The 11,534-nt window shown below is 46.8% G+C and overlaps 1 protein-coding gene across 1 annotated transcript; it reads left to right on the forward strand.

Annotated features, from left to right (window-relative positions):
- Positions 1-7,481: 7,481 nt before the first annotated feature.
- LOC111823897 (arachidonate 12-lipoxygenase, 12S-type-like) lies at positions 7,482-11,208 on the forward strand (the record flags this gene model as incomplete). The annotated part of the gene is made up of 7 exons (XM_023746766.1): positions 7,482-7,616; positions 8,167-8,368; positions 9,602-9,671; positions 9,774-9,896; positions 9,990-10,093; positions 10,344-10,504; positions 11,065-11,208. Coding segments are annotated over exons 1-7 (939 nt in total), but the record flags the coding sequence as incomplete, so codon positions are not given.
- Positions 11,209-11,534: the final 326 nt, after the last annotated feature.

Genomic DNA, 11,534 nt, shown 5'->3' on the forward strand with positions numbered 1-11,534 from the left:
TGTTATCAACTTAAGTAGAGGCCCAGTGCACACAAATTTGTGCACTCGGGAGGGTCCCTATGTCCCAGCCTGTGCCCTCTCGCAGTCTGGAACCCCTCGGGGGATGACCACCTGCTGGCTTAGGCCCGCTCGCCGGGGGATTGGGCCTAAGCTGGCAGTCAGACATCCCTCTGTCAGCCTGGGAGCCCTCAGGGGATGTCCACTTGCCAGCAGGGAGCAGGTCTAAGCTGCAATTGGACATCCTTAGCGCTGCTGAGGAGGTGGGAGAGGCTCCCACCACCACCACGGTACTGGCAGCCTTTAGCCTGGCTTGTGGCTGAGCAGAGCTCCCCCTGTGGGAGTGCACTGACCAGCAGGGGGCATCTCCTGCATTGAGTGTCTGCCCCCTGGTGGTCAACGTGTGTCATAATGACCAGTCATTCTCAGTCTTTCTGCTGTTAGGGTCAGTTTGCATATTACCCTTTTATTATATAGGATTAGGGTACTCCTAAAGCTTAGGAAGAGCCACACACAAGGGGCCAAAGAGGTGCATGTGGCTCGCGAGCCACAGTTTGCCGACCACTGCCCTAGCCCACTAGCTGGTTAATAACATGTATATTATTACTTAGACAAAAGAGGCCTCTAGCCAACAATGACATCAACCGTTTGGATTATAAAAGGGCACAGTGACCATGAGATTGTTGTACTTGCACTTGCTTATGGATCTCAGCCTTGAACATTTGATTAAGATTTCCACGTTCAGAGTGGCCTTGGCCATCCAGCATACTATCAACAAGGCCTCCACACTCTAATTAGCCTTGACTATCCAGGGACTCTGGCATGGTTCCCACAAATGGGTAAAGAGTTTTAGTTATGGAAGGTGAAAAGAAACTCTAGAGAAGTATGGGCCCACCAGTGTCCATATACTTAATGCCACTAAACTGTAAACTAAACAATAGTTAAAATTGGAAATTTTATGTTATGTTTATTTTACCACAAAGGAAAAAGCAAAATAAGTACTTTATAAAACAAAAAAATTTAAGTCAAATAATAACTTAGACTGACCCACAACAATGCAACACATTAAATGATGAAATGGTTAAAAAAATCAATGAAAACAAAACCGGGGAAAGTATATTTGTAATAACTAGAAATAAAATTCTGCACGTATGATTTGGTGTATGAATCAGTATCATACTAACTCCTATATACAACATTCAGATTTTAGAATTTTGAATCAGGTTTATCTTTACCAATTATAAAAAGAAAGCTACCATCTTTTGGTATTTATTTTAAAAACATAGGAAACAGGATAAAAGTGCAGACCTTGTGGAATATAACAGCATCAGAGCAATTTATTTCATGATTGTAGGTTGGGTGGTACAGGGATATACTGTATAATCTCATGCAATGATTCTAGGATTGATTAGTCAAGGATAGTAAATAAAACAGGTCAGGATTTGGTGAGGCTGAAGGAGATGTGGTTTGTGGACATGCACTTCCTCTGCTCCCTGAACCCCAGGGGCTCCAAATGAAACAGAAGAATGGCCAAAAGTCAATGAACTACAATAGCAACCTCTGCCAATGCAGCTAAAAGACAAAAAGTCAAGGAATCACACGCTTTGACAACCGTGATCACTGAGAAAATATCGGGATTTAAGAATCAACAGGCCATAAAGAAGCATTAGGTGAAGGTTCAATAGAAAACTAAGGCCAGAAGCCAACACCCATAGGGTCGAATAGAGAATGGGTGGTTATGATATGAATCAGTGGGTGCTCATGACACTTTCTGGGATGATCCACCTACATTGTGGGTGCCTTTGAGGATATCACTTCACCTCTTTGAACTTGAATGTCTTCATTTATTTAAAATGGTACAGCAATAGCTACCTCACTAAGTTTTTTCAAGGATTAAATGAAAGATGTTTTATATTTTTGTCCCACCAGAAAAGTGAACTTAGCCATTGTTTCTTTGAGAGTGTTGGTGGTGCTTATATAATACTAGAGGCCCGGTGCACAAAAATTTGTGCACTCGGGGGGGAGGGGAGGGTCCCTCAGCCCGGCCTGTGCCTTCTCACAGTCTGGGACCCCTCGGGAGATAACGACCTGCTGGCTTAGGCCTGCTCCCGGGTGGCAGAGGGCAGGCCCAATCCCTAGGTGCAGGCCCTGGTCGGGCTCAGAGCAGGGCTGATTGGGGAGTTGGGGCGCCGCCCCCTGTGATGCACATAGCAGGGCGGATTGGGAGGTGCGATGCCACCCCTAGTCACGTTCAGGGTAGGGCTGATTGGGGGATTGGGGCACCGCCCCCTGTCACACTCAAGGCAGGGTCGATGGGGAGGTTGTGGCCCCACCCCTGTCACTCACAGAGCAGGGCCCATCAGGGGGGTTGGGGCTCCGTACCTGTCACGCACAGAGCAGGGCCCATCAGGGGGTTGGGGAGCTCCCCCCTGTCATGCACAGAGTAGGGCCAATAGGGGAGTTGGGGCACCACCCCCTGTCACACACAGAGCAGGGTGGATAAGGGGGTTGGGGCGCCGCACCCTGTCACACTCAAGGCAGGGCCGATGGGGAGGTTATGGCTGTACCCCATCACACACAGAGCAGGGCCAATCAGGGGGTTGGGGCTCCGCACCCTGTCACACACAGAGCCGCAGGGCGATCAGGGGGTTGGGGAGCTCACCCCTATCAGGCACAGAGCAGGGCTGATCAGGGGTTTGGGGTGCCTTCCCCTGACAGGAACAGAGCAGGGCAGATAGGGAGGTTGTGGCCCCGCCCCCTGTCACACACAGAGCCATAGGGCGATCAGGGGGTTTGGTCGCTGCCCCCTGTCACACTGATCCGGGTGCCGGGAGGCCTCGCGGCTCCGCTGATCCCGGTGCTGGGAGGCATATTACCCTTTTACTATATAGGATAGAGGCCTGGTGCACAGGTGGGGGCCAGCTGGTTTGCCCTGAAGGGTGTCCTGGATCAGGGTAGGGGTCCCCACTGGGGTGCCTGGCCAGCCTGGGTGAGGGGATGATGGCTGTTTGCAGCTGGTCACAGCCCCTTCAGGGTGGGGGTCCCTACTGGGGTGCCTGGCCAGTCTGGGTGAGGGGCTGAGGGCTGTTTTCAGGCTGGCGGGTGACTGAAGCTCCCAACCTCTTCTTTTTCCTTTTTTTTTTTATTCTGGATTTTATTTACCTTCTATGGCTGTCACTGGAGCTGAGAGCCGGCTCCAGCTTGAGACCTCGGCTGCTGAAAGCAGGGATCTGGGTTTGTTTGGGTTCTATAATTGAAACATTGTTTCGGTCCTGCTTGCTCCAGCTCTGATGGCTGAAAGCAGGTTTCTGGAGTTTGTTTAGCTTCTATGTTTGTAACATTGTTTCTTAGAGTGCAGCTCAGAGGCCGACAAGGCAGGCGGGGAACCTTGGCTTCCTCCATCACTGGAGCAAGCAAGTCTCCTTGTTCCCTTCAGCTGCCTGGCTGCTGGCCGCCATCTTGGCTGGCAGTTAATTTGCATATCTCGCTGATTAGCCAATGGGAAGGGTAGCGAAGTTATGGCTAATTACCATGTTTTTCTTTTATTAGATAGGATGATTGACAGAATCACTTTCTACTTCATTCTACAATACCTGGGAAAGTGATGATAGCAAAGAATTTACCCTGTTAATGGTCTCCCAAACTCTCTGCTTTTGCTTTATGCTGCTTAAACAATAAATGATCAAATGATTTTATTTCTTCTATAAAATAAAATGGGAACAATTTTTGATTTCCAATAATATTTCAAATAGAAATGGAAAAAAGGGGAGCAATGTGAGAATGACTAGAAATAAAAAAAAGGAGAGCAGAATGAGAGACCTGAGGCACATGATATGTGTGTGTGTGTTAGGAGGAGAACTGGGAATAAAGACAGCAGAGGGAAAGCCTGTTGTCAGGAAGAGCCATAAAACATTTAACAATATAAATGCCTTACAGTAAGTGTCATTGTCCCGGCTGTATTAGGTATTGAAATAATCATTCACCCTATTATGCCAACATTTAGAAAACTTGTGTTATGTGACTACATGAGCAACAACATTCTGGGAGGGAAAGTTTCTAAGTTTGGGAAATCAGGACAGAGCAGAGACCAGCACCAGTAGGCAAGTGAAGAGTTAGGTTGAGAAAATAATGAGGGAAAGATATTAGAACAAGAGCTAATGAATTGGTGAAAGGAGTAAGATAAAAAAAAATTCATGGACACAAACAGCAATATGGTGATAACCAGAGGGAATGCTGAAGAGGGGGGGCAGGTGGAAGAGAGTAAACACAGGATAAAAGTTGACGGAAGAAGACGAAATTTTGAACGGTGAATGCACAATGCGATGTGCAGATGATGTATTACAGAATTGTACACTTGAAACCTATATAATTTTATTGACAAATGTAACCCCAACAAATTCAATAAAAGTGAGCTAATGAAAATAATTATAAATAGAGTTTGGAACTATAAGCAGAGATTCCTTCCCCTAAATTAGGTAGTCTTTGCTCCCTCTGTAGCCTCGGTGGGCTCCATTCTCATTTGGAATTTAACCTTGCCTGTCCAAGATGGAAAGAGAAATCTGAGCAGGTCAGTGCAGCAGTTCTGGCTCAGCACTCAGACTGTGAATTCCTGCCTCAATCTCTCACATTTCTCGCTGCATTCTAGCCCCTCGTTTCACTAGAACATCAACGTGACCTCCTTATATTTGTCTTGCCTGAGATTCATTTATTATTTACAGTTGTAGGAATTTTTGTGTGATTTTTATCATTCACAACATTATGTTCAAATATCCTGCTGACTCAAAAGATTTGTAGTGAAAAGCAACAATCAATCCCCAGCCAACTCCCAAACATAAGATCAATGTTTTTATGGCTCATATGTTGCAATTGTTTCTGAAGTCACTTGTATTTCATCTGTATGTCTCATTTTCTCTCTCTTTTTATTTCTTGCCATGTTTAGAGTGATGAAACAGGATTGTTTATCTCCACAAATGCATATTCCTGGTTATTTTTCTGATGGTTTAATATGTTTCTTTATTCCCTGTACTTCCTACATGCTGGTAGTTATATCTATAGATTGGATGAGAAACACTAACAGTTTTACATTTCAAGGTGGCTTCTGAGTTTGTACAAAATATTTCTACCAGAGGCACATAAGCATTGGCAATGTCTCTTATTGTGCATTTAGCCACAGAACCATTTCTTAGATGTATTATTTTATTAGGGTTTGCAAACTGCTGGTATTCTAACTCTATCATTCCTGTGTCATTTATTATTTGGAATGAACTTAGAAGTAAAATATTGCATAAAGATGTCTGGATTAGAAGTTGGCAAGAATGTGGAATTGGAATTGGTTTAAGGTCAGTCTCTTGCTGAGCCTGCAAGTATAAGGTTGAAAGGACATACTGAAGATCAGGCATAGAAGTCTGGGGGAGTGAAGTAGCTGTGGTTCCAGGTTGAGTCCTTTTTCTGGTGGAGGCGTGTTAGATGTTCAGTGGCCACAGTACTCATGCAGAGTGAAGACCCACCAGAGCAGAGAGCCTGGAATAATAGGTTTGATGCTTAGTATTAGATTCAAGGAGAGGTGTGGGTCATGCTCTATCAAAACCTAGGGGTTCACCATCTTAATGTGTACAGAATTTCTTCTGGCCACATCTATTACTTCCTTTTTTCTATGTATTTCCTCTTCATTACACTTAAAGCAACTTTAACTGTGAAAACCACACCTTGGTTAGGAACTCGGGTTTTATTTTATATTCATTATGAAGCTTTAGACAGGGTTAAGCAGCTAAAACACCTCATTCTATTGGGATTGGTGATCTGCAATGGACCCTGAGTGCCCCTAGGTCTTCCTGATGGGTATGTCAGAAATGCAAAGCCCTTACTACTCATTACTATTTCTCAAGATTGTTTCAGCAGAGGGGAACCATGGAAATGAGGTAATATCCTATAGACAAGGAATGGACATGGATTTGCTTACCACAAGAGTGGCAAGTTACCCTAACTCACCGTCCTCTCCTATAGTGCAACCCACTGTGTGCGCTGCCACTCACCTAGACCCTCCGGCATCACACTTGTTGTAAGTGGTAGGGCATGAGGGACTGATGTGAATATGAACTGTGGCTACTGCTTTGCTCTGAATAATAATATCCCCTTTGTTACTGAACTAGAAGTTATGTGTCTTCTGCTACCAATCCTCAAATAGCAAGTAGTCAAACCTTACTAGTTTTTAAGCTGGGTAAAATCCCAGACCCTTCACTGTTCCTGAAAATTACATCCAACCTATTGGCAAAAATTTTTTGAATTATAACTTTCTATGCTGGTGGTGATGCAGAGAAAAGGGCACTCTGGTACCATGCTACAGCCATTTGGGAAGCAATTTGACAATAATGTACATTGGTGTACACTTATTGGCACATATTTGATTTTATACATCAAATGTGTGTGGACTTTACCTGTCAAGCATACCTCAAAATCATGGTATAAAAGGGATAACCAATATATAATATATACAAACATTTTAGTGTGAAATCTCATTTCTGGGAATCTATCCTATAAATATGAGGGTCCATAAGGGTATATATACAACAGTGTTCATTAAAGCACTCATCACAATTAATACTGAAAACCATCAAGAGGGCAATCCTTCAAGCTGGAGAAGAGAGCAGTTAGATCTCCATCTATTGATCTGAAGATATTCTCATCACGAATTGTTAACAGTGGAAAGCAACTTCCAAGAAAGTAAATGTATACTGTGACCATTTTTGTGGAAGAAATGACATAAACCATATGAAACAATCTGATTAACAGAAAGAAGTGGAAAATCAGAAACAGTAGATATTGACATTGGTTGTCTGTCTCGGATGGGGATGTGCAGAGAAAACAAAAGGGAGAAAAGTAATCCATTAGCTACTCTAGGTGCATGGGCACTGAAAGTTTTACTACAGGAAATACTCTAATTATCCCTGACCTCTGAAGTGTCAGCAAGAAGGGCTTTCTCTGGCCCACAATGGCGATCCCAGTGCCCCTTTGGCACACAGACCTGGTAGGTGAATAGAAAGTGAGTACAGTTGCCCAGGGGCACCAGACACTGCAAGAAAGAAAAGGGATGGCACCCAGGACCCCTTCAGAAAATGCTATTTAGTAGTACAACCAGGCAGGGGGTTGTGGTTGGGGGAAATGAGAGCTTAGAAAGAAAACTCTGGTGGAATCTCCCTGCTCCTCTCCATCTCTTCCCCCACCCAGGCTCAGCTCCTCATCTTCCTCTAAGCCCCATTCTCAGCACTTTGCTGAGAGGATCAGCTGCCTTTCCCCCACCCTCTGGGCTAATGCCAGGTTCTGGTTTGTCTGGGGTGGGGCCCAATCCTGTAGTGGGCTGGCACACACAGTGCTGCTTTATTAAGCCCTGGACTTGTCCTGAGGCCCCAGGACCAAGCCTGGCCGCGGAATCTTTGTCTGGTATCAGTAACAGAACCTCTGCCACCCAGGAGAGCACACCTGCTCCCATGGGCCTCTACCGCATCCAAGTGGCCACCGGGGCCTGGCTCTTCTCCGGGTCGTTCAACTGCGTGCAGCTGTGGCTGGTCGGGGAGCGCGGGGAGGCGGAGCTGGAGCTGCAGTTGCGGCCAGCGAGGGGACAGGTGGGCACGGCAAGCGGGGACACAGAACCTGTGGGGCTGGGCTTGCCCCATTGGGCAGGCGGGACACAGGAAGCTGGGAGCCAGTGAGGGAGCATCCATGCTGGCTGGGACTTCCAGTGAGAAGGGATAACTGCGACTGGATAGGTGAGAGGGTCAGAGCCCAGGGCAGGGGAGGGACTCAATCCCTTTCTACCCCCCCCCCCACTCAGCCTCAACTCCTTCCCCAAGTGACCCCAGGCCAGTGTCATTACGGGATCTGTGTTCAAAGGGGAGGGTCCTCTGAGAGCGCAGGCGTGGGCGCAGTGCGAGCTCACTTAGTGCATGGGTGTAGGTGATGATGCTCAGTGTTCAAGACACCACAGCCCTTGCCCCCGTCCTTCATCCTCCTGGTGCAATGGGGCGCCTGAGACCCACAGCGCAGGTGTTGGGAGGAGGCAATGCTGTCCCTGGAGGCCTTGTCACCAAACTCCACAGAGGACCTCGCACCCTCAGTTAAACGTCCTCTCCCGGGTCCCCACTACCAAGTCTCACCGGGGTTCTGTCCCCACAGGTGGAGGAGTTTGAGCAGGACGTTCCCCAGGACTTGGGGGCACTGCAGTTCGTGAAGTTGCGCAAACACCACTCCCTGGTGGACGATGCCTGGTTCTGTGACCGCATCACCGTGCAGGGACCAGAAGCCTTAGAGGAGGCCGCCTTCCCCTGCTACCGCTGGGTGCAGGGCGAGGGCGTGCTGACCCTGCCTGAGGGCACCGGTGAGGGGTCGCCACAGGGAAGTGGGTGCAGGACGTAAGGACGACTGGAGGTGGGGAAGCAGGGGATAGCACTGAGGAAGTGCCTAGAGGGCTTGAAAAAGTACATGCTCAGCAGGTTAAAGATGGACAAGACAGGAAAGGAGGGGGACGGTATACAGAGGATGAAAAGGATGGAAATGGGACTGGACAAGGAAATGAGTGATGCCATCCCACCTCTCAAAAAGGCAAGCACAGAGAATGGGAGGTGCAGCCATGCTGGGAGACAGACAAGCCAAAGGAAAGGGGCAAGGAGACCTCTCCCTGACTGTGAACATGGCAGGGCAGGGACAGGTGAGGCTAGCACATGTGATTCCCAAGAGGAGACAGGGACGGGGAGCAACAAGCAATATGACATGAAGAGCTGGTTTGGCTGTGAAAACATGGAAGACAACTGTGAGGGCAGGGAGCACACTGACCGGGTGAGGATGAATGAGGACAGCAAACAGAGAATCTGTTACCTTAGGAAATAAGTACAAGAGACAATTGAGGGAAATGACAGGTAAGACTGGAAGCCTGAACTAAATGTCTTTGAGGCACAAGTAAGTGTAAGTACCGATGAGGGCAGGGTTAAGCCAGGTTACCAACTATAAACTATGTGGAGTTGAGGACAGGTGAGATGAAGCCAGGTAAATGTAGCAACATGGATCCATTACTTGGTTTGGCGCACATAGAATACCTTATCCCAGGGAACAGGTGACAGTGGAAGTAGCCTGAGGTCAGAGGATGTAAGTGTTCTTCACTTAAAATATGTCATTTTTGAAGAACAGATTAAGGTGTGGACAGGGAAGGACCAGAACAGGGGATATTAACAAAGGAATTTTGGATAATATAGGATAGATGTTGACATTTCAGCTGATTAAGAATGAAATTCATAGATAATGAAGAAGATAGATAGATAGATAGATAGATAGATAGATAGATAGATAGATAATAGATTAGAGTGAGGTGTTATGTTAGGGTGTCAAAAATGATTTTCCTCTCAGGACAAATATGAGATTGGAGATTGGTGAAATGAAGAAAGGGGAGTGGGTGAAGATGAATGTTTAGTAAATTAAGTAGGGAGACAGAGCCAGAAAAAAACGGCATAATAGTATGATGCCATGCAACTAATAAATAGGAGATTGGAAGAAGCGAGGGCATAGCATGAAATTGGAGAACACATTTGCCTTAATGTCTCCCCAGCCCGTCTGGCAGGAAACAATACCTGGGATGTGTTCCAGAAGCATCGAGAACAGGAACTGGAGGAAAGACAGCAAATCTACTGGTGATCACCCTACTAAAGCCTCCCAATTATAACCCCTTCCCTGACAACTTCCTCCATTAATGACTTCTACCCCCTCCATTAACCTTTGTCCCCAAATCCTAGCTGGGCCACCTGGAAGGAAGGGTTACCCATGACAATTGCTGCAGGCAGTATAGATGATCTGCCTCCAAATATGAGATTCCATGAGCAGAAGAAGCTGGATTTTGAATGGACAGCAATTACAGGGTAAGGAAATAGTCAGAGTGAAGTGGGGCTGGTGGATCCAGAAACAGGAAGGATTTGGTAAATTGGTGGTTTCATCCTTGATGTCTGTTCTAGGATTGTGGAGATTGCTCTCAAATATGTTTATACCCTCCCGAGATCCTGGAACAGCCTAGAAGATTTTGATGAATTATTCTGGGGACAAAAGACTGCCCTGGCTGGTCAGTGGTTTCCCCAGGTCTCCATAACACCTTGATGGCCCTGATACTGAGCTGTTACACTCCATAGTCCCCAAAATTGCTTGCCAAAAAAGAACTTATACATGGGGATCTGACAGATGTCTCAGGTGTGAAAATATGTGGGCTGGGTATGGAGGAGCCATGTTACTAAATCCCTGGGTTAGAGTCTGGGGAAGAGGGAAATTGGGTTGTGGTGAATATCTTCCTCCTAACCTCTATACCAACCCCACAGAGAAGGTTCAAAAGTGCTGGCAGGATGATGAGCTTTTTGGCTACCAGTTCCTCAATGGGGTCAACCCAATGCTATTGAGACGCTCCACCTCTCTGCCCTCCCGGCTGGTAGTACCCTCAGGGATGGAGGACCTTCAGGCCCAGTTGGAGAAAGAACTCCAGGTACAACCTCCAGCCCTTTATTGTCTTCTTGTCTGTGTGGGGAATTGAAGTGGTGAAGGGGAGGGACCAAAGGTGAGTCAGGGAAGGGAGGCTGTGATGAGCCACTGTCCTTGGATACAGAGTCCTCTGCTAGAAATCATATAGGAGAGAAAGTACTAGTATGTAGGGGAAAGCATCAAGGCTTGATACAGCCAATAAAGCAGACCATTAGGAGATATTAGGGAAAGGAACTTGGGCAACTTAACAAGGGAAGAGTTTGGCATACTTGTGGTACAGAATCAACAGGCATACAGTACCTAGTTCTGAAACTACCTCTGACGTAGACAAGCCACATGTCTCTAGGGAAGACTCTTTTCATGGGGTCTTAGCCCTCCCTGTAAAATGAGAGAACTTGAACTTGATGCTCTAGTGCTTCCTTCACTTCTGCCACTGGGACTCTGGGACTGATGTAAGATAATGGCAAGAAAAGAGAGTGAATGTCTTTATGTTTCTTCTCATTTTCTTTGGCCCTGTGGAGGTATGCTTTCAACTAACTGTGGATATGGTCCTCTGTTCCTCAGAACGGTTCCCTGTTTGAGGCTGACTTCATCCTACTGGATGGAATTCCAGCCAATGTGGTCCAAGGAGAGAAGCAGTACCTGGCTGCCCCCCTTGTCATGCTGAAGATGGAACCCAGTGGGAAGCTGCTACCCCTGGTCATCCAGGTGAGGTGATATGGGTTTCCTCCTTCTAACACTGCTCTGTCTTCATCCCCAACTTCTGCCAAGGGACAAAGACAGCTGGTTCTTGTCCCCCCCCCCCCCCCGCCTCAGTCAGTGAGACCTGTCCTCATCTCCCGTCTCTCTTTTCAACCTTGCAACCTGCTCAATACTCACCCAAAATTGCCGTTTTAAGACTCATAATGGTCTCTGTTGGTTCTCACCGTAAGGCTACCAATCTCTTTCTGACCTTTGAGTCTCTCCAATCAATAGATGAGAACTGTCATGTATCTCACACATCCAGATTCTCCTTCCTATTCTACCATCCTAAC

Source organism: Myotis lucifugus, unplaced genomic scaffold (genome assembly GCF_000147115.1).
Source record: "Myotis lucifugus unplaced genomic scaffold, Myoluc2.0 scaffold_729, whole genome shotgun sequence".
NCBI lineage: Eukaryota > Metazoa > Chordata > Mammalia > Chiroptera > Vespertilionidae > Myotis > Myotis lucifugus.